Source organism: Indicator indicator, chromosome 30, assembly GCF_027791375.1.
Source record: "Indicator indicator isolate 239-I01 chromosome 30, UM_Iind_1.1, whole genome shotgun sequence".
In the NCBI taxonomy this organism is placed as follows: Eukaryota; Metazoa; Chordata; class Aves; order Piciformes; family Indicatoridae; genus Indicator; species Indicator indicator.
The window spans coordinates 12,176,497-12,200,019 of NC_072039.1; the positions used below are offsets into that span (position 1 = coordinate 12,176,497).

The 23,523-nt window shown below is 51.1% G+C and overlaps 1 protein-coding gene across 6 annotated transcripts in view; it reads right to left on the reverse strand.

Annotated features, from left to right (window-relative positions):
• The window catches only part of CUX1 (cut like homeobox 1), a 384,575-nt gene that overhangs the window by 233,081 nt on the left and 127,971 nt on the right, over positions 1-23,523 (reverse strand). For 5 of the 6 annotated variants that reach the window (XM_054394426.1, XM_054394427.1, XM_054394424.1 and 2 more), the window contains one exon: positions 4,356-4,403. The exons of the other annotated variant lie outside the window; for it this stretch is intronic. In XM_054394426.1, the coding sequence (XP_054250401.1) occupies positions 4,356-4,403 (48 nt within the window). The remainder of the gene's footprint in view (positions 1-4,355; positions 4,404-23,523) is intronic. 6 annotated transcript variants of the gene reach the window in all.

Genomic DNA, 23,523 nt, shown 5'->3' on the forward strand with positions numbered 1-23,523 from the left:
TGCTCCGCGCTGTGATGGATGCTGCTGACTTCCCAACACGCAGCAATTTGTCGCAGCCTCGCCACGCCGCTGTTTGCAGAGCTCCTGCTACATCACAAGCATTTATTCCTGACCACAAAATTACATTTATTCAAGAGAAAGCAGCCCAGGGTCTTTAAGAGGTTAACTTCTGGAGCGCTTGGCTGCTCTCCAGCCTGTGTCCTACCAGGGGTGCTAACGCCGGAGCGCGGAGCGGCGCCCGGCTAGCCGTGATTAATAGAGTGCTGAACGCGCTGCTTTCCACAGCCACACACTTCTCATTCCCCTGCTTCCATAGATCATGGACTTATCCTCAAAATATCTGACTGAAATTGAATTTGGCTTCTCTCTCAACCGTTCATTTCCTATGTTATGCAAGGTTATATCCTTTTCTGCATGAGCAGAACCAAACCAGCTGCAAGCTTTTGAGAGGAAAATGTGTTTTCAATTATGAAGCTGGCCCTGAATGTGGAACCACAGCTCTGCTGCTGCCCTAATTGAGCCATCATGGAGTGAACCTACAGGAAAGAAACTGTATTAATTAGGTTTGTAAACTTAATGTAAGGAAATTAGAGGGGTGGGGAGGGGGTTAAAAGAAAGAAAGAAGATCCCTATCAGCTCAGGAATACTCCTTCAAAAGGCAGAAGGAAAGCAGGTCTGAAGCTGTTGGCAGAGTTCTTCCAAGGCATGATTAGTTCCAGCACACCAAACTCATCTCCAGCTCCCGTTGGCTGCCTATGGAAAATCATTGCATTACTGCACTGACCAGATGAACAGTTTAAAGAGCAACTGAGCTAAGTGGGGAGCCAGAGTGGGCTCATCAGAGCAGCTCTACCTTAGTGGTGCTGGCTGTGTGCTGGGGACACGAGGCACAGGGCTCACACAAACCAATCCAGCCTGGAGGGCTGCAGGATGAACCTTCAAGGGTCCTCCAGCTGAGGGATTACTGCATCACTCTTGGACAGTACTCTCATGCCACATGAAAAGAATGCTAATGACCTCAGGAAATGCTCTCCCAGCCTTAAAATATCTCTTTCATGACTTCACAAATACTGATTCCAGCACCAGATTTCCATACCACAGCTCTAGGTCTGCAAACTACCATAGGGCAAGGAAAGAAAGGGTGTGTGTGTTATTTTTTGTTAAGCTTTCACATACAAAATCCATCCTGACATAAGGGACCATGACTAGTGAGCAGGGGAGATTTAGGTTGGACCTCAGGAAGCTCTTCACAGTGAAAGTGGTAAACACTGGAACAAGTTGCCCAGGGATGTGGTTGAGGCCCCATTCCTGGCACATTCAAAATCAGACTCAATGTGGCTCTGGGCAGCCTGCTCTAGTTGGAAGTGTCCCTGGTGACTGCAGGAGGTTGGACAAGATGACCATTGAGGGACCCTTCCAACTCAATGCACTGTGAATCTGTGACCTCCTCAGAACACAGCTCATGAGATGGCCACAATGCAGCAGGGCCTTAGCAGCTTGCAGATGGTATCCATTCATTTTATGATTGAGTGATGAAGCTCTTTAGAGCCCTCACTGATCCTGTCTTGTATTTAGCTCAGCACATGGTGAGGAAACCATTGCTAAGTTGCCTCCTCAGGGTAATGGAGGAGCCTACAGGAGAGCTTAGGAGGGACTTTTGACAAAGGCATGGAGTGACAGGACAAAGGAAATGGCTTCAAACTGGAAGGAGCTTCATTTAGGTGAGACATTAGGAAGAAATTCTTCCCCACGAGGGTGGTGAGGCACTGGGAACAGGTTGCCTAGAGAAGCTGTGGAGACTCCAAGCATGGAGATGTTCAAAACCAGGCTGGATGAGGCCTTGAGCAAGCTGGGCTGGTTGGAGGTGTCCCTGCCCATGGCAGAGGGGTTGGAACTCAATGGTCTTTAAGGTCCCTTCTAAGTCAAACCATTCTAGGTTCTATGATTCTAATAAGAAGGAAAAAAAGACAAACAAAAACCAAACAAACAAATAAACAAGCAAACAAAACCACCACCAAGGAAAAAACCCCAAACAAACATAAAACCCAACCAACCAACCCACCAAAAATTTAAGATGGAACCAAGAGGAATTTTACACCTCTTCAATCAATGACTTCTGTCTTGCTCACAAAGGGCTGTTTAAACACCCTGACCTTGAATCATCCAGGAAAGCTGGAAAACTCACCCACAAAAATCAAAAGAAACAAACCCATCAGCTCTGAACCAGACACAACATTCTGTTAATTGAAACAAAAACTGCACTCCAATTTCCATTCAAATGCCAAAGAAGGGAAGAGTCCTAGAGCAGAATGCTCCTGCCGTGCAGAATGGCTGGGGGCTCCTGCTGAAGTGGGGATGAACTGCAGTTCCACTCCATAATGCTGGGCCTTAAACTGGCACCCTACAACCTCCAGGTGCATGGGTGTGTCGGTGTGAGCTGAAATTCCCCCCCCACCGACAATAACCAGGCTAGCTCAGTCTGGAAGCAAATGAAAAGCTGTATTTACAAGCAAGTCAAATCTACATGAAATGCAATGAATATGTACAAATATACAAAATTCACAACATTCACAAATATATACAATCAACAGAAAAGCACAACCAAGCTCCCTTTGCTTCCCCCCAAGGGGACCCTCCCAAAGGGGCCTCCCTCTCCCAGGAGCTTCCCCCCCAGACCCCCTTGGACAGAGAAGCAGAGTTAGTTAAGCAGAAAGTTGTTAACTTAGCTGCCAAGGTCAGTGTGTTATCTTCAGCCAGAAGAGAAGAAGAAACAGCAGCCAGACAGCCCAGCAACTGCCCCCACTGCCGAACACAGAATGTGCAGAGTGCCTACTTTGTTTTGGGTAATAGTTCTTAAACATTTCTATCTATCCAATGGAAGTGTTTAGAACAATCGTTATTTTGCTTTCTTACACCCAATAGTGACTTATTTACATTCTTTCACTTTCTCTGTTCTGAACTTTGCAAGGAAAAATTAAAAAGACAGTTTCAAACCATCACAATGGAGCACTGAGATCCCTGCAGGAGAGCTGAGAGTGCTGGGAACAGAGTTCCCTAGGAGAGGCTCTTCATCAGACTGGGCTGCTGCTCAGATAAAGGGACACTCAGGGATGTGTTCTCCTCTGGTTTGGACCAGAGACCATCTCCCATCGGTCCTGGTGTGCCTCAGGGCCACTGGTCTTGAAAGTCTCTCTGGGCAGAGAGTTCTCCCTTACAGGAGTCTCTTCCTCATGGCTGCTCTGCAGAGGACCTCAGCAAGTGGCTGTGGAGCTAAGTCCTCCAGGATGACTTTCCCAGTGTCCCAGAGATGCAGTGAACTTGTGTTGTGGCATTGAACTGCTGGAGAGGGGCCAGAGGAGGCCACAAAAATTATCAGAGGCTGGAGAACTGCCCCTATGGGGACAGGCTGGGAGAGTTGAGGCTGTTCAACCTGGAGAAGAGAAGGCTCTGGGGAGACTTTAGAGCAGCCTTCCAGAACCTACAGGCAGGCTGGGGAGGTGCTGTTCAGAAGGGGCTGTGGGGATAGGATGAGGGGCAATGGTTTGAAGCTGGAGCAGGGGAGATTTAGGTTGGACATCAGGAGGAAGTTCTGCACAGTGAGGGTGGTGAGACACTGAACAGGTTGTCCAGGGATATGGTGGAGGCCCCATCTCTGGAGACATTTAAGATTAGACTTAATGTGGCCCCTGGGCAGCCTGCTCTAGTTGGAGGTGTCCCTGCTGACTGCAGGGGGGTTGGACAAGACCACCTTGGAGGGTCCCTTCCAACCTGATGCAGTCTGTGACTATTCTGGCCCAGCTGCCTTGTCCCACAGAATCTCTTCCAGATCACAGCAGTTGGCTTTTGAATTTGTGAGGGCTCTAATCCTGTGTCTCTTAGCAGCACAGTGTGAAGAGCAATCCAAGGAGCAGCCAGCCCTAGAGCTCTCAATGCTGTCTGTGGGCTTCCCAACAGACACCTGCCCACTGCAGGATTTCCAGCCAGCCCTCCAGAGCAGGATGTCTGACAGCTGTAAAAGTAAAAGTGTCTGTGGTATCTCCCTGGTTGTGTATCCATACATTCCACTGCATTCCTTCAGCCTTCCAACTGTGCTGTCTCTGAGGCACAGCCACTTGCCAGGAGTCACTGCCATGGGAAGCTTCTGCTCCACCACTCTAAATGTGATTTGAGACCAGCTGAGCTCATCCAGCACCATCCCAGCACACATCCTGCACACAGCAGAGAGCAGAAGGGCTGAGCCCCCACAGTGCTCCCTGCTGAAGGGCTCTGCACCCACCCTGGCCTGCTGGATGGTGCCAGCACTGCAGGCTCACCTGAAGCCACACCAAAGCACCATGAGAAGTGTAGGCTCTTACCTCTCCCTGGAAACTCTTCAGTAATGGAGCTACCTGTTTGCGCAGGTCCTGGAAGACAGAAGCAGGAGATTTGATCAGGAAGGTGTGAAAGGAGAAGTCAATGAGAAGTTTTCTCCAAAGTCACTTTCAGTTCTGAAACACCACTGGAAATTCTGATGGCCTGTGATGGGGGTTTTGACTAAAAGCATGTCCAGGACTTCAGCTTGCAGGGCTGCCAGCCTGACACAGAGCTGTGTCTGTTGCACACAGCATTAATGAGCACCACTGGTGGTGTTGGGTAAGCACTGAGCACCTCCAATCCCCTATTTCAGCTCAGACACTAATGAGATTAGAATAAATGCCTCTATCTACCTGAGCAGCAGCTACACCTCTGACCTTACACCACAGACGTTGCCCCACGTGGAAGCCAGGCTTAAAGGAAGATCATTTTGGTCCCTCCCTTCACCTGAGAGCTTTGTCATGTTGTAGAAGCTCTGTTTTGTTTTGACAAGAGTGCTCTGACTTTAGCAGCCAGAGAACTGGAGACAGGCAGGATGCAGCAGCTTTGGTTCTTTCACAGAATGTTCCAAGGGGTCTTAAAGCTCATCCAGTTCCAACCCCTCTGCCATGGGCAGGGACTTCCCACCAGCCCAGCTTGCTCAAGGCCTCATTCAGCCTGCCCATGAACACCTCCAGGGAGGAGGCATCCACAACCTCCCTGGGCAACCTGTGCCAGTGTGAGTGCTCTGTCCCTGGTGACATTCAAGGACAAACTTAATGTGGCCCTGGGCAGCCTGATCTAGTTGGAGGTGAACCTGCTGACTGTAGGGGAGTTGGACCAGATGATCTTTGAGGGCCACTTCCAACCTGACACAATCTGTCAATCTGTGAAATCCTCAAAAACCTGCGTATGAAGCACAGTCCTGGAACACTGCAGAGCACACTTCATGCACAGCCACGAAGCTGGACTCCCTGTCTTGCTGTGGAACTGCAGTAACAGAGCAGAAGCAGAGACTTCATCGTGCAAACAGAGCTAGAAATAAACCTCTGAGAGGTGGAAAACACTAACAGGATGCTGCAGCATGAGGAGGGCAGCACTGATGCAGGATACCCAGGAAGAAGGCAGATTTACCAGCCTGAGAGATTTCAAAGGCACAGCTGAGCAGACCTAAAGACTCATTTTTAGGGCCAGGTGAGATCTGGTCAGCTTATGGAGGTCCTCTCTGACCAAGAGTCCTGTGATGCTCTAAGAACACTGCTCACAACTGGGACCTCAACATGAGGAGAACCTCAACATGAGGAGAAACTTCCTTACTGTGAAGGTGCTGGAGCCCTGGAGCAGGCTGCCCAGAGACAATCGTAGAATCAACCAGGTTGGAAGAGACCTCCAAGATCCTCCAGTCCAACCTATCCCCAGCCCTATCCAATCAACCAGACCATGGCACCAAGTGCCTCATCCAGGCTTCTGTTGAACATCTCCAGGGATGGTGACTCCACCACCTCCCTGGGCAGCACATCCCAATGGCAAATCTCTCTCTGTGAAGAACTTCCTCCTAACATCCAGCCTAGACCTCCCCTGGCACAGCTTGAGACTGTGTCCCCTCCTTCTGCTGCTGGGTGCCTGGGAGAAGAGCCCAACCCCCACCTGGCTACGACCTCCCCTCAGGTAGTTGTAGACAGCAATGAGGTCTGCCCTGAGCCTCCTCTTCTCCAGGCTAAACACCCCCAGCTCCCTCTGCCTCTCCTCATAGGGTTTGTGTTCCAGACCCCTCCCCAGCCTCACTGCCCTTCTCTGGACACCTTCCAGTCCCTCAACATCTCTCTTGAACTGAGGAGCCCAGAACTGGACACAGGACTCAAGGTGTGGCCTGAGCAGTGCTGAGCACAGGACAGAATAACCTCCCTTGACCTGCTGGCCACACTATTCCTGATCCAGGCCAGGATGCCATTGGCTCTCCTGGCCACCTGGGCACACTGCTGGCTCCTGTTCAGCTGCTGTCCACCAGCACCCCCAGGTCCCTTTCCACCTGACTGCTCTCCAGCCACTCTGTCCCCAGCCTGTAGCTCTGCTTGGGGTTGTTGTGGCCAAAGTGTAGAACCCTGCCCTTAGCCTTGTTCAGTCTCATCCCATTGGCCTCTGCCCACCCAGCCAGCCTGTCCAAGGTCTCTCTGCAGGGCCCTCCTGCCCTTCACACCTGCTCCTCACTTGGTGTCATCTGCAAACTTACTGATGGTGGACTCAATTCCTTCATTCAGATCATCAATAAAGATATTGAACAGGATGGGGCCCAGCACTGATCCCTGGGGGACAGCACTAGTGCCTGGCTGCCAGCTGGATGTGGCACCATTCACCACCACTCTCTGGGCCTGGCCCTCTAGAGGCTGCGGAGTCTCCTTCTCTGGAGAGATTCCAAACCCACCTGGATGTGTTCCTGTGTGACCTGCCCTGGGTGACTCTGCTGTGGCAGTGGGGTTGGACTGGATGATCTCTGGAGGTCCTTTCCAACCCCTCCCTTTCTGTGATCCTGTGAATTGCTCGACCCATGAAATCTTCCTGGCTTCACACAGACCACAGTCCTTCAGCTGCCCTGTACCTCATGCAAGAGGTCTTTGAAGTCCTTTCTCCACATAGGAGCCAGGTGAAGCCCTGGACCTTTCAGAACAGAAGGTGACCTTAACAAGTTGGGAAATTCTGTTTTCCAACTTACTGACTTTTATATCTAGAGTCATGCAACATCTTGGACATTAAAGCACTCACCAAAACACCCTCAGCCCTGGATTTGATCTGATTTTCCTGAAGGAAAAGTAGGCTTTTGAGAGAAGTGATTTTTGTCATTTAAATGACAAGTCATGCAGAGAGTTGGAGTATCAGGAGTTCTCCCACTCCCAGAGAAATGGCTTAGGGGGGCAAAGGCAAATGAAGCTATCAAAGACAAATGATCAGCCAAGTTCCACTTCTTCACATGGTTTCTGTACCAGCACACAGCTAATCCCTAGCAAGCTCAGGATAATGTTCCAGCTTTACAACCTCCCTCTTCAGCACCAAACCAAAGCATTTCTCTTCTCACACCAAGTCACCTCAATGTTTCCTGCTGGTTTAGGACAGGAAGAGTGTAGATCACAGAACCATAGAATGGTCTGGGTTGGAAGGGACCTCCAAAGCTCACCCAGTCCAAGCCCCTCTGCAGTCAGCAGGAACATCCTCACCTAGATCAGGTTGCCCAGAGCCCTGTCGAGCCTCACTTCGAGTATCTCCAGGGATGGAGCCTCAACCACCTCCTGGGCAACCTGTTCCAGTGTTCCACTGCCCTCATGGTGCAGAACTCATTCCTAATAGCCAATCTAAATCTGCTCTTCTCCAGTTTGAAGCTATTGCCTCTTGTCTTATCACTTTGTAAGCAGTTTCTCCCCATCCTTCTTGTAGCCCCTTCAGGTACTGGCAGGCTGCTCTAAGGTCTCCCCAGAGCCTTCTTTTCTCCAGGCTGAACAATCCCCGCTCCCTCAGCCTGTCCTTGCAGCAGAGGTGTCCAACCCCCCGATCCTAGATCCTGTCCTTGTCTATCACAAACATCTACAGGTGACACCTCTAACCTGGCAGGCTGAGCAGCTTCTCCCCTCTTGCTGACTCCTCCAGGAGACCAGAGAGCTTTGCAGCTTTTCTAACAGGTTTTCTCTGTAACCTGATGATGACAGCATTGGAGGAAGTCACAATAACCATCAACAGCAAAATGAATGCCCACAGTCAGGTCCCAAAGCTGCCATGGCAGGTTTAATGCACAGAAAATTACAAACAGAGACAGCAGATTTACAGTGAGGATATTGGCATCCCAGGAAGAATGACACCAGCCAAGCAGAGCAACAGGTCCTGCAGGAAAAATCTCAGCTGGCAGGAAATCATTGGGCTTTGAGCTCCTCTGCCTGGTACTGCCTCTGAATTTACTGACTAGTTGGGCACCAGGCAGCAAACTGAAAGCAGAAACCCAGGAGATCTAATTGCAGCCCAGCCCCAAGCCTTCTGCTCACATGGCTCTGGAGAGCAGGGCAGTATCCCCACAGCCCAAGCCTGTGGTGTGAGCACCAGGCACATCAGCAGGTGACAAAGCACCACAGTGAAATGAAGCACAGCCAGCTGTGGAGGCAGGAGAACATCAGCCCTGCTGCTCTGTGTGCCTGGGGAGCTGGAGCCCAGAGCCTGCTCCTGAACTGCATCACCTCATACCTACCAACCTCTGACACACAGGAGCTGCAGGACCTTCTACTTCATGATACAAACTCCATCAGGACATTGCCTTAATATTCACCTATAATAACCAGAAATGGTGTTGTTGGTTCTTTATAACAGAGAGGAGAGGGAGGGAAGCAGGAGAATAATAAGGAATAAAAGGAGCATCCCAAAGCCAAGGAAACAGTTGGTCAGGCTGCCAAAAAGGGAGAAAAGCTTTCAAGTACAAAATCTGATTCCCACACATCCTTCACTTAGCAAATTCAGGATGCTAACCACTCATCCCAGCAAGCAAAACGTTACCAAGCAAAATCTGTGCCATAAAGGGAAAATGTGGTGTGCCCAATGTAGACAGCAGCTTCTGTTGTGGGTGAAACAGGGCCTCAAACATTGCATGGTGGAGGAGAATGCAGCTCCAAGTGCTTGAGTCCCTCTGGCACTAGATCAGTTATAGCTCAGGAATCAATCTGGGGCAATCCCAGGACACAGAATCCCAGAATATCCCAGCATGGTGGGGTTGGAAGGGACCTCTGGAGATCATCCAGATGAACCCCTGCTCAAGCATGGCACCCACAGCAGCTTGCCCAGGAGCACAATGCCCAGGGGGGGTTGGAAGCTCTCCACACAAGGACACTCCACAACCTCTCTGGCCAGCCTGCTCCAGGCCTCCAGCACCCTCACAACAAACAACTTTCTCCTCCTCTTCACATGCAACCTCCTGGCTTCCACTTTGTGCCCCTTGCTGCCCCTTGTGCTGGCCCTGGGCACCACTGAGCAGAGTCTAGTCCCAGCCTCTTGCCCCCCACAGCTCCTTTAGCTCTTGCTGAGCATTGCTCAGCTCCCCTCTGGGGCTGCTCTTCTGCAGGCTCTCAGCCCCAGGGCTCTCAGCCTTTCCTGCTCATAGAGATGCTCCAGGCCCCTTCAGCAGCTTCAGAGCCTCTTCTGGACTCTCTCCAGTAGTTCCCTGTCCAGGGAGGCCAGAACTGGACCCAGGATCCGAGAACTGACCTCTTAGAGCATGCAGTTAACCAGGGTAAGGTGCTTTGACGACTTGAAATCTTAGCAACTGCCTGAGATCTGCTGCAGCTGAACAGCAGAGACAGAGCAGTCCCCACCCCCTGCCAGTACCTAATGGAGCAAACAGCCTAAGGAAAGTTACTGCAAGGATTTGCTGCAGTACTTTAAATGCAGCCAAGCATGCCAGGTGGGGAAGCAGATAACTGGCACACAGCATCACAAAACACAAACACCTTCACACCACTTGCTGTTTTCTCCCCTCTCTTCCTCCCCTTCTTAGAAAGAGTTTTTCAGCTACTTTTGTAATTCCTCCCTTAGCCACCCAGCATCAAACCTTCAACAGCTCACCACAAAAGGGAAGTAAAAATAAACAGCCAGAAGTCAGGAACACACAGGCCTGGAGTCACCAGCCACAGCCCTGCTGGGGAGATTTATTTTTGGCAGGTTGGAAAAATTCCTCATCAGACTTGGTCTCAAAATATGACACTAACATCAAATAGGATTTTTCCTGCTTTGCACTAAGCTGAACAGCAAGAAGGACGTTGAGTGCAGCCCCTGGGGACTCTGTCAGGCTGATCTGCAAGGACACCCTGTGATTTATTGTCTCTTTAAAGAGTAGTGACCTGGGCTGCCTGGGCACTGATCACAACAGGAAGAGCATCCAGCTCCAGCACTGCCATCCAGCCACCAGAGCCCTGCCACCAGGCCCAGCAGCTAAATGCTCAGCTGAGCATTCCAGCTCCTCCAGTGCTGTGTTCAGCTCTGGGCCCCTCACCCCAGGAAGGACACTGAGGGGCTGCAGAAGAGGAGGCTGAGGGGAGACCTCATTGCTCTCTACAGTTCCCTGAAAGGAGGTTGCAGCAAGGAGGGGGCTGCCTCTTCTTGGTGGCAAGGGACAGGACCAGAGGAAATGGTTCCAAGCTGCACCAGGGGAGGTTCAGGCTGGGTGCTAGGAAATGTTTCAGCACTGGAAGGATTCTCAGACATTGGAAGAGGCTGCCCAGGGCAGTGCTGGAGTCACCTTCTCTGGGGGTGTTCCAGCAGCCTGTGGACCTGGTGCTTAGGGACATGGTTTAGTGCTGAGTCCAGGGTTGGCCTGCATGAGCTTGGAGGTCTCTTCCAACAGGATGTTTTCTGTGGTTCTGTGATAATTCAACAGTGTAAATGCAATATTGGAGCCCTGCCCTCCAGTCTGATGCTGAGCCTGCTCCTCAGTGCCATCTGAACGTGTGGTGTCTGTCTCTCCCTGTATGATTGATCATACAAGGGCAGAGCAGTTTGCTGAGCAAGGCTCCAGCCCAGCCCAGCTCAGGATCTGAAGTGGAGGTGATGAACTGGGCTGCTCTGTCACTCCCTGAATCAGAGCTGAGAGCTAAGCTGGCATTTTCCCTTCACAAGACTTAAACAAGTTTAGGTTTTGACCAAGCAGCTACACAGTGACCTCTGAATCTGCATCATTTTAAACTCCCTTTCCATTCTCATTAAAAAGAACTCTGTGGAGAAATCAAGTGAGGATAAATCCCTGGGAAAATCCTGGGCAACAAATGCATCTTCCTGAGGACTGAGCTTTGCTGCCTGCCTGTCACTACCCTGTGGGCTGGGTGCAGCACAAAGGACACCTCCATGCTCAGGCTACCAACACTCAGGCTGTAAATTACCTCAGGTCTGAAGCTCCACCAGCACCTTCTGATCTCCTCACAGACTGCTCCATCTCATTTGCCTCCAACATACTTACCTCTAAATGTCACAACAAGAGCCCCATGACCCTGGTTTGATGAAGTGGTGCAGCAAGGCTAAGCCTGACCTCCACACCTTGCTCATCTGCAGCAGCACTGAGCTCCTGGAGAATCCAACACACCACAGAACTGCCCAGATGTTCTGTCCTGTGCCTCCTGTGCCACACTGCCAATGATTTGTGCTGTACAGAGACAGGGACTGGCTGGCCAATGTCACCATGTCTGGCAGAGAAACCATAATGAGAAGCAGCCCACATGTATCAGCCTGGGTGACATCATTAGTTCAGCTGTCACAGCCTATTTTGGAGCTGCCTTATCACTGCTTTCCTGCCATCTCACCCCTTCTGCACTTCCTTCCTTGTTAGCCCTCACATAATGAGGAACTAACAAGTGGCCCTGGCCTCAAAACTGGCCAGGCTGATCCTCCAGATACTTTCTGGGAAGAGCTTACAAAAAGAGTGAAAAAAAAAAAAAGAAGAAATAAAGAAATCCAACAGAAAAAGCCCAAACAGATCCTGGGTGCACACAGCAGCACAAGGAAGACATTGAGGTCCTGCTGAGGGGTCTGGAGAGCAGCAGCTGAGGGAACTGAGGTTGTTCAGCCTGGAGAAGAGAAGGCTGAGGGGAGAGCTTCTGGTTCTCTACAACCCCCCAAAAAGAGGCTGGAGCCAAGTGGGGGTTGGTCTCTTCTCCCTACTACCAAGGGATACAACCAGAGGAAATGGCCTCAAGCTGCCCCAGGGGAGGTTTGGATTGGACATTAGAAGAAACTTCTTGACTGAAAGTGTCCTCAAACTCTGAAAAGACTCCCCAGGGAGGTGGTGGAATCCCCACCCCAGGAGGTGTTTCAAAGACACAGAGGTGTGGTGCTGAGGACCATGGTTTGGCACCAGCCTTGGCAGAGTGAGATAATGATTGGATTGGATGATCTTAAAGGGCTTCCCTAACCAAAATAATTCTGTAACTCTGTGATACTGACTATGTGGAGAGAGATTTGCCACTTCAGTCAACAGCTGCAGAGGAATTAGCCTGGTATGAAGAGGAACTGCATGTCAAATCCTGGCAGCCAGCTTTAAGCCTCTCTCTCTCCAGAGGCACTGCTATGGGGGAACTGGTGAACAAGCTGGGATCACTCAGACACCAACACACAAGTTGTAATCATTGTCTCTCTGCACCCAGAACGATGGAAAAATCCACAGTAGGCACTACTGAGTCAGGACTGGGGCCAGCCTTGGTCAGCATCTTCACCAATGACCTGGATGAAGGGATGGGGAGGTCCTCAGCCAGTCTGCTGATGGCACCAAACTGGGAGCAGTGGCTGACAGCCCTCAGGCTGTGCTGCCATTCAGCCTGACCTGCACAGGCTGCAGAGTTGGGCAGAGGGAACCTCATGGAGTTCACCAAGGGCAAGTGCAGGGTCCTGGCCCTGGGGAGGAACAACCTCCTGCAGCAGGACAGGGGAGGGGGAACCTGCTGGGAAGCAGCTCCAAGGAGAAGGAGCTGGGAGTGCTGGGGGGGGACAAGTTCCCCATGAGGCAGCAATGTGCCCTGGTGGCCAAGAAGGCCAATGGGGTCCTGGGGTGTACAAAGAAGAGTGTGGGCAGCAGGCTGAGGGAGGCTCTCCTTCCCCTCTGCTGTGCCATAATCAGGGCAGTTCTGCAGTACTGCATCTAGTTCCACAAAACTTAACCCAGGAGGTTCCTTCTAAAGGGGAGGAGAAACATCTCTGGTGTGAGGGTGCTGGAGGCCTGGAGCAGGCTGCCCAGAGAGGTTGTGGAGTGTCCTTGTGTGGAGAGCTTCCAACCCCTCCTTGGGCATTGTGCTCCTGGGCAAGCTGCTGTGGGTGCCCTGCTGGAGCAGGGCTTGGACTGGATGAGCTCCAGAGGTCCCTTCCAGCCCCAACCTCGAATTTTCCCTCAAGTGATTCTGTGCAGATGTGATCAGAGGTGTAGTGAGGGAAACATTTAAATCTTTATGTTGAATTAGTTGCAGCCAGCTCCACTTTTGCTTTGGCCTAAGACAGGAAACTGCAATCCCAGACAGCTGCCCACCAGGTAGCCTGCAGTAGCTTAGAGGACTTACTTCAGTCTTAAAATATAAGGCAAATTAAGTCATATGAACAAACAATTTATTGCTCAGTTTACTCTAGGATTTGATGAGATCTAAAACCTCACAGTGCTTTAGGCTGCTGAAGTCTTTCTTTGCAATCTGTTGTTAAAGAATGAATCCTGAAAGTATCAATTTTCTGTGATATTTGTAGCTGGTTGAAGGCACTCAGAACTCAGGATTTCCTCTCCACTAAAGACATCTGACTTACATTTAGAAACACCTTTCAAGCTAGCACAATGATAAATAAAAAATCCTGATTTCCAGTGGCAAAATGTACACCCTGGTGCTCCCTGAAAGACTTCAGCTCACAGATCTTGTGCAAATTCCATTAGCTTTAATTATTTATTAGCAGTAGATTTAGATTACTGTTCATGACCTATTTTTCAGTCTATGGACCCACCCAGTAAGAAGTGAAAAAATATTCCATTTACAAAAGGCTGATTTAGTGAGAGCAGGCTTGGGGCTGGAAGTAGAATATCAAGCAAAAACCAGAGGCATTGTCATTCCAGGGGAGCAGCCTGCACTTCAGAGAGGTTACAGAGCAGGGCACAACCAGCCTGCAGAACAAGCACCACCACACATTCCTTGACAAGACAGAGGTGGAACCTTTGCTGTTTACCCACCTCAGACCATTCTGCAGAGCTGCAGCTACATGGCACATGCAGCAGACCCACAGAGAGGCCTCGAGACTATGGAAAACATCAAACATTTTAGGTTGGGAAAGACTTTCAAGATCATAGAATCATTGACTCACAGAATCATAAAAGGCTGGAAAAGACCTCTAAGATCATCAAGCCCAACCTTCTACCCAGTACCCCCATGACCATGTCCTGAAGAGCCACATCCAAGCATGCTTGGAACACCTCCAGGGATGGGGACTCCACCACCAATCTGGGCAGCCTGTGTCAATCCCTGACCACTCTTGCAGCAAAGAAATTTTTCCTCCTCTCCATCCTAACCCTCCCCTGGCACAGTTTGAGGCCATTACCTCGAGTTCAACCATCACATATTTGATTCCACCAAATATAGAATCATTCAGTCCAACATCAACCCAGCACCACCATGGCCACCAAACCCTGGCCCCACATGCCATGGACACAGGGTTCTTGAACACCTCCAGGGATGGGGACTCCACCACCTCCCTGGGCAGCCTGTGCCAATCCCTGACCACTCTTGCAGCAAAGAAACTTGTCATCATCTCCAACCCAACCCTCCCCTGGCACAATTTCAGGACATTTCCTCTCCTTCTGTCACCTGATCCTAGGGAGAAGAGACCAATCCCCACCTCACTGTAACCTCCTCAGGGTGCTGGAGCTCGGTCCTAATAACCCATGAGGAATTCAGTGGGTCTAGAGTGAGCATTTTTGAGGCTGCTCCTGCATCCTTTTCCCAGGGATGAAGCAAACCAAGCTTCATCCCTCCAGGCACCAGCAACATGGAGCACATGTGAAGTTGCCTACTGTCCACAGTGCCTTGGGTCTGGGCACTTCCAATGGAACTAACTCACTTGTCTGAGACTTATGGAATCCTCCCAGAGCTTCTTCCCAGTGAGGAGAACCAGAAAGCCAAGAGGGTTACCCTGTGCCTATGCAGCAGCCTGTGACTCAGCTGTGCCAAAGGAGAACTGCTGCAGCCATCCCTCTGTATGCATCTGTGATGCCACACATGCACTGGAGATAACCAAACCAGAACTTTTTAAACTAACTAACACAACAATTTACTGAGCAGTACATTTCAGAACCATGTTACAGCTCTGCTGTCATTTGTAAAGCATTGCTGAGAGCAGACACTGAAGAGAAACAATTCAGAACTTAAAGATTGGAGTTGCTAGGAAACAAAAAAATTGAATTCAATCAAAGATGATTCAGGTAGAGCTTTGGAGGGAGCTGACTGTAACCAAAGAGAGGCCTGGTCACTAAAAATCCAGCAGGGAAAAAAAAACCCAAGGGCTGATTTAATTAACTTCATCAATACAAAGAGAAAAGCAAGCAGCATTTTTAGCAAATACATTGATTTAAAAGGCCACACACTGGCTAATGGCCCTGGGGAGATCCTGCCTCCCACCAACAGTTCAGAGAATCAGAGAATCACAGAATTGTTTGGGTTGGAAAAGGCCTCTAAGCTCATCCAGTCCAACCATCAACCCCACACCACCATGGCCCCAAGTGCCATGGACACAGGTTTCTGAAACATCTCCGGGGATGGGAACTCCACCACCTCCCTGGGCAGCCTGTGCCAATCCCTGAGCACTCTTGCAGCAAAGAAATTTTTCCTCCTCTCCAACCTAACCCTCCCCTGGCACAATTTCAGGCCATTTCCTCTCCTTCTATCTCCTGATCCTAGGGAGAAGAGACCAACCCCCACCTGGCTCCAGCCTCCTCTCAGGGAGCTGTAGAGAGCAATGAGGTCTCCTCTCAGCCTCCTCTCCTCCAGGCTGAACACCCCCAGCTCCCTCAGCTGCTCCTCCCTAGCCCTGTTCTCCAGACCCTTCCCTCACCAGCTCTGTCAGGGACCCTGAGGTCCCTGCTGAAGGCTGCAGGCAACACCAAGCATGTCATGATAGACCCCTGGCATGGGAACAGCCACATGTCCAAACCCTCCCAGGTGAGCAGCATCACCTATTGTGCAATGACAAAGCATCTGATTAGCCAAAGGAGCATTTCAGAGTCTTTGAAGTGCAAACCTCTTGCCAGCAGGATACCCATGTGTGCCAGGGACACCCAACAAGTGCCCTTCCTAGGGCTTGGCCAGTGTACAGAAGAGGTAAGTACTTGGCTCTGGGCTTTGGGAGCTATCTGTGGATCACAGGAGATGAGCACATCTGTCCCATACAGCTGCCAGCAAAGTGGCTGCTTGGCTCTGCACCCCACTGAGCAGCCTCACCTACGCTTCCTGAGGTTTGGCAGAACCAGAGGCTGTCTCTCCAGAAACTCCACAGCATTCCACAGCAGATTGCTCCTCTGGAAACTGAGGTTACCAGGGAAAAAGATCCTCAGCACTACTCCCATATCACATCCTGCAAGATCTCTTTCTTCACCCCAGAATCCCAGAGTGAGGAGTTGGAAGGGACCTCTGGAGCTCATGCAGTCTAACCCCCTGCTCAAGCAGGGCACCCACAGCAGCTTGCCCAGGAGCACAATGCCCAGGGGGGGTTGGAAGCTCTCCACACAAGGACACTCCACAACCTCTCTGGGCAGCCTGCTCCAGGCCTCCAGCACCCTCACAACAAACAACTTTCTCCTCCTCTTCACATGCAGCCTCCTGGCTTCCACTTTGTGCCCCTTGCTGCCCCTTGGCCTGGCCCTGAGCTCCACTGACAAGAGTCTGGCCCCAGCCTCTTGCCCCCACAGCTCCTTTAGCTCTTGCTGAGCATTGCTCAGCTCCCCTCTGGGGCTGCTCTTCTGCAGGCTCTCAGCCCCAGGGCTCTCAGCCTTTGCTCTCACAGAGCTGCTCCAGGCCCCTCAGCAGCTTTGCAGCCTCCCTGGGACTCCCTCCAGCAGTTCCCTATCTCTCTTCCACTAGGAAGCTCAGAACTGGACCCAGGACTCCAGCTGTGGCCTCTCTAGAGCAGAGGGGAAGAAGAACCTTCCTTGACCTGCTGGCCACACTCTATGCACCCCAAGAAGCCACTGGCCTTCTTGGCCATGAGGACACATTGCTGCCTTGTCCACCACAATATTCTCATTCTCACTTTCAAAGCCTGCAGAAGGAGCTCACAAAGCTCCCCTGACTGCCCAGAGCCAAAGCCTGCAGGGCAGAGGTTTCTCTGTGGTGCTGGTCTCTTATTGCAGTTAATTAGTGATAGAACAAGAGGGAATGGCCTCAAGCTGGGACTGGGTAGGTTTAGACTGGACAGTAGGAAAAAATTTTCATGAAGAGAGTGGTCAGAGATTGGAATGTGCTGCCCAGGGAGGTGCTGGAGTCACCAAGCCTGGATGTGTTTCAAGGTGGTTTGGATGTGGTGCTTGGGGATATGGCTTAGGGGTGAACCTTGCAGAATAGGGTTCTGGGTTGGACTTGGTGATCCTGAGGGTCTGTTCCAAGCTGAATGTTTTTGTCATTCTGTGATTCTGTACAATGAGGAACTTCTGGAGAAAGGTAATTACTGCGAGCCTTCAAAAATTAACGTGGCTAATGAGAAGCTAATGACACGGGGCACGACTCTGCAGCAAACACAGCTAAGCACTCTGGTCCAATTAACACCACCAGTTCAGACACAGCCTAATGCTTCACATGGTGGAGTTCAAAAGCAGAATATTTAATGTGCAACCATAATTGCAGCTGCAGGTTTCCCTGCTCCCTCCACACACAACAGAACTCTGGCTCAATCCTCCTGCTCCCTGCTTCAGCCTCCTTGGGGGCTGAGAGCAGGACCCAGGGTGCTGTGCTCACCAGATCTGGATGTCTCCTGTCTCAAGGAACAGATGGGGAGGACCAATCTGAAACCATCAGTTCCAAGGTACAGTTTCAATTTGGAGAAGGGAGAGAACTGACAAACATTTGTGTTTAACAGGCTGGTACTGGTCAAGGGGGGAGGGTTCCAAAGTCCAAGCATCTTGGAATGCCAGGACAAGGGACAATGGCTTTGAGCTGGAAGATTGAAGCTGGAGATGAGGAAGAAATTTTTGAGAGTGACGGTGGGGTGAGACTGGCACAGGTTGCCCAGGGAGGCTGTGGATGTCCCCTCCTGGAGGTGTTCAAGGCCAGGCTGGATGAGACCTTGAGCAAGCTGGGCTGGTGGGAGGTGTCCCTGCCCTTGGCAGGGGGTTGGAACTGGATGAGCTTTAAGGCCCCTTCCAACCCAACCCATTCTGTGACTTTTTCATTATTTCAAAACCATTCTTCCTGTGTCTCTCCTGAGCAGAGGGTCAGAAGTCAGCTGTGAGCAGAGCATGCATCACTCAGACCCTGACACACCTGTGTGGAGGAACACAAGAGTGGGGAGTGATTTATGTCAGCAGCCAGCCTCTTTCATCACTCCAAGGCAAGAAAACCCAATCCTTAGCAATGCTCTCATCACTTTCTCCTATTATTTCCTCCCTTCATCTGGATAGAGACCCCTCAGTGCTACTCAAGGGCCAGCAGCTCCTACAGCCAAGACATTGGTTGAGAAGGGGCAGAGGGCTCCTGCTGCCCTGCAAACCACTGCCCACACTGCTGAAACTCTTGTGAGCACCACCTCTGCTGCCTTGATGTTCTTCAGGACCTCTCCTACACAGGGACTCACTGGCCAGTGGACTGCCATGGGTTGCCAGTAGCTGTAGTGGTAGCTTCAGCTTCCCAAAAGATGAGAATTCCAAGGGGGAAAAAATATTGACAACCTCAAACCCAAGAGGAAATAGAGTCAAAGGGTTTCCTACATCTAATTTAGCATCCCTTCTAAAAACACCTCAGAACTACTCTACCTGTCAGCCTCCTGACCTAAATACCAACACGGCACAGATCTTTCCAGGTTTCTGCAGTGATTGAAGGGACTCTGAGCACACAAACCTGTGCTGCCTTCAGCTTCCTGGAGAAACTCCTGCTGAAACCTGCTCAGGCTTCTAGTGGATCTGCTTTGGTAGCACACAGAGACAGAAACAACCACAGAACTCCAGCATGGTGGGGACTGGGAGGGACCTCTGGAGATCAACTCATCCAACCCCACTACTAGAGCACTTCCCTTCTCCTCCCACAGCTCCTTTAGCTCTTGCTGAGCATTGCTCAGCTGCCCTCTGGGGCTGCTCTTCTGCAGGCTCTCAGCCCCAGGGCTCTCAGCCTTTGCTCCTCACAGAGCTGCTCCAGGCCCTCAGCAGCTTTGCAGCCTCCCCTGCACTCTCTCCAGCACTTCTCTGTCTCTCTTCAACTGGGGAGACCAGAACTGGACCCAGCACTCCAGAATTGGCCTCCCTAGGGCAGAGGAAAGGGGCAGGAGAACCTCCTTTGCCCTGCTGCCCACACTTCTCCATGCACCCCAGGACCCCATTGGCCTTCTTGGCCACCAGGGCACATTGCTGCCTCATGGGGAACTTGTCCTCCCCCAGCACTCCCAGCTCCTTTTCCTTGGAGCTGCTTCCCAGCAGGTCCCCCCTCCCCTGTCCTGCTGCAGGAGGTTGTTCCTCCCCAGGGCCAGGACCCTGCACTTGCCCTTGGTGAACTCCATGAGGTTCCCTCTGCCCAACTCTGCAGCCTGTGCAGGTCTGGCTGAATGGCAGCACAGCCTGAGGGCTGTCAGCCACTGCTCCCAGTTAGGTACCAGCAGCAAACTGGCTGGGGGGACTCTCTGTCCCTTCATCCAGGTCACTGATGAAGATTTTGAACAAGACTGGGCCCAGTCCTGACCCCTGGGGATGCAAGAGATGAAAGCAAGCCACACCTCCCCACAGATCCATGCAGTACAGTCTGTGTTTGGTGACTCAAGAAACCAGACAGGGCCATGACCTGCTGGTGAGCAGCAGCAGCACCTTCTCAGGAACTCCATGAACTGCTCCAGTATTGCTGTTTGGGGGAGGGAAAAAAAAAAAAAGATAAAAGGGCCAGGAAAGAACACCCAGAAGCCTGAAGACTGCCAAAGGAGACAACAAGGCAGAGGAGGCAGAGGGGCTGCTAAGGCTGGGCACTTGCTCCCCACGTGAGGCTCTGCATCACAGCAGGCTCCAAGCACCGTGGGATGAGTCCCACTTGGACAAGCATCAGTCAAGAGAAGGAGCCCAGGCTCATCCTCTGCTCATTTGGAAGGGGGGAGGTGACAAATTGCACTTAAGGAAAAATAATTTAAGTGTTGCTAGCACAGGCTGAGTGTCCAGAGGAAGCTGCTAAATTTAGAAGGCCAGCTTTGGATGCTAGCAAGGGAAATGAATTCAGGGGGCTGTGTCTGGGTTTGGTTGGGGTTTCTCACAGAGCTCCAGAATGTTACTCATCTGCTTGAAGCTCTTAACCAAAAGGAGACACTTCATGATGTTCTTCCCTCCCTGCCTACTCCCTCCTACTCCTCCCCCCTTAAAAAAAAAAAAAAAAAGGCAGAATTGCTCCTTTGGGCTACAGCAATTGAGGGCTTAATGCAGTTTAACAAATTCCCTATCTGTTGGCTGGAGCTGCTTGGCTCTGCAGATGAATCAGAGAAGTCCATAAACGTCTGGAGGCTTTGCTCAGCCCTTTTCTTGTATGCCTATATATGGCACTGCAGATCCACTTATCTGCAATCACTGCAACCTACCCTCCCAACTCTTTACCTTAGTCCTGGCCTTGTGGCAAAATTCCTGCATCTGCCACACCACTAATTTAGAAACTGCAACTACTTTTCTCAAGAGCATTTTCCCAGTCTTTACAAGACAGTACAAATACACACTTCAGTAAAAAGTGACTTTTGTTAACAAATTCTGCTTCTCAGAAATGCATTTCTACAGGTGAGCTAAGCAGGATGAGACCCTCAAAGCTCACTTTCTCATTTACACCACTCCACTCACCCCTCAGCAGAGAGCAGATGTCTTTCATTACTGCTCACCTGAAATATCAACTGTCAGGAGAAGACCAGCACAAACTGGAAAAAGAAGGGAAATCTGCACTCAAAAAAACCCAAAGGAGGTCAAAACTCACTGACTGATATAATCAGGGACTTACAAAGGAATTCTAATAATGCCTACCACAGAGAATCCCAAAATCCCAGCATAGGGAGTGTTGGAACGGACCTCTGGAACTCATCCAGTCCAATCCCCTGCTCCAGCAGGGCACCCACAGCAGCTTGCCCAGGAGCACAATGCCCAGGGGGGGTTGGAAGCTCTCCACACAAGGACACTCCACAACCTCTCTGGCCAGCCTGCTCCAGGCCTCCAGCACCCTCACAACAAACAACTTTCTCCTCCTCTTCACATGCAGCCTCCTGGCTTCCACTTTGTGCCCCTTGTTGCCCCTTGTGCTGGCCCTGGGCACCACTGAGCAGAGTCTGGCCCCAGCCTCTTGCCCCCCACAGCTCTTCTGCAGGCTCTCAGCCCCAGGGCTCTCAGCCTTTGCTCCTCACAGAGCTGCTCCAGGCCCCTCAGCAGCTTTGCAGCCTCCCCTGGACTCTCTCCAGCACTTCTCTGTCCCTCTTGAACTGGGGAGCCCAGACCTGGACCCAGGACTCCAGATGTGGCCCCACAAGGACAGAATAGAGGGGCAGGAGAACCTCCCTTGCCTTGCTGCCCACACTCCATGCACCCCAGGACACCATTTGCCCCTTGGCCACAAGGGGACATTGCTGGTATCTTTTACAAGGTGCTTACCCAACTGCACCAACCTCCACAGTGTGTGATTACAACACTGAAAGCTGCTTTCAGCTTGCTGCAAAAAGCTGTGTCCAAAGCAAAGGGTACAGCAAGTTCAAGCTAAATATTCCTAACACATCTCAGAAGGGACATCAAGTGCCACAGAGGGATCAGAAATGGTTAAGATTACAGCTTCTCAAACCCAGGAGTGAAGCCTGGGTAAACAAACCTGAAAGGCTGAAAGTAAATATTGAGCTCTGTGTGCCCAGGGGAATAGCAGCAGAGGCTGACAGAGGAGATGGTGCCACAGCACATGAAGAAACATTTAGTTAGGAACCTCTTCATTAAACCTTTGCCTTTGAAGTCTCTTGGAAAAAAAATACAGACAAAAACTATTTACAGAGAGAAAATTCACCAGGAAGCTCCCCAGCAGCAAAGCAACAGAGAGCAGTGCAGGGGTGCAGCAGGGGAGTGCTGGTGAGCACTGAAGCCCCTGCTGGCTTTGGGGACATGGCCACAGCAGCACTCGGCTGGGAGCTGCAGCTCTCTGCTCTCCCACCAACTGCAGGAGGAAATCAGATCACAAATGACAGCTTAGCTCACAGGCACAGCTGGTCTGCACCCTACTTCCCTCCACTCTGCTGTAGGTCTATCTATAAAATGAGATCTGATTGCTAAAATGCAAAGCTAGAAGGTGTTTCCCAGGGAAGGGTCTGGCCCTGGGTGAGAAGAAGGCATCTCCTCACTCTCAAGAGATTCGTGATGCCATCACTGTTCTGCCGTAGCAAGGTGGGGGCTGGGCTCTTCTCCCAAGGAGTAAGCAACAGGACAAGAGGAAATGACCTCAGGTTGCCCCAGGGGAGGTTTAGGTTGGGCATGAGGAACAATTTCTGACTCTTGAGTGTTGTCAAGGCCTGGCCCAGGCTGCCCAGGGCAGTGGTGGAGTCCCCATCCCTAGGAGGGTTTCAAAGCTGTGCAGACGTGGTGCTGAGGGCCATGGCTTAGTGATGACCTGGCAGTGCTGGATTAATGGTTGGAGCTGATCTTGAAGGTCTCCTCCAGCTCAAACACTGCCTAGTAACCCACTGACTCCCTGCCCTTCATGTTCCACAGGAACATAGCAACCAGGAACAAGAGAAGCAAAACCTGCACCACCCCAACCTTAGAGCACATTGGGGTGTCAGTGGTGTTTGTGGGCTGAGTGCAGGCTGCTCACCAGGCTTCCACAGAAGAGCTAAAACACTCCTGAGCTGCTCAGCTCTGTGATGTCTCTTACACATTTTCAGTACTTTGCTAATTCTGCTGAAAGTTCTGAACTTCTCTGGCTGGCTTACAGCTGTCTGAAAACCCCTTCCTAAGAAACAACCCTGATGCACAGCCCCCTTCCAAAACACCACATGGGCTGAAAGCCTCTTCCTGTCTATCCTGGTGTGGATACGCACATCAGTTAATTGCCCTAATGACCACGAGCACCTTTGAAGCCTCAGCAAATGCTGAACCCCAGCACAGCCACCTAAAAGCTGCAGGGAGGATAGAGAGTTGCAGGTGCAGAGTGGGAGCAGGGAGTCCTGTGAAATGAGCTGAAGAGATGAAGAGGTAAAGAAGGTGAAGAAAAGGCTCCTGTTCAGGGAAGGTTGGACCTCACCCAGCTCCCTAGCAGACATGATGTTAAAGTTTCTAAAGGAGCACTGCCTCTGAAGTGCATCACTGCAATAAGCACTCCTAGGACCTCAGGTTTCCCCAGCTGATTGCAGCCTGAGCATCCTGCATTTCAAATTGCAGGAGGAAAATGTTGGTGAGATATCACTCTGCAGGGTTAAACATACCACAGGAGCATGGGCACCTGGCAGGGATTCATACAATCACAGAATGGCTTGGCTTGG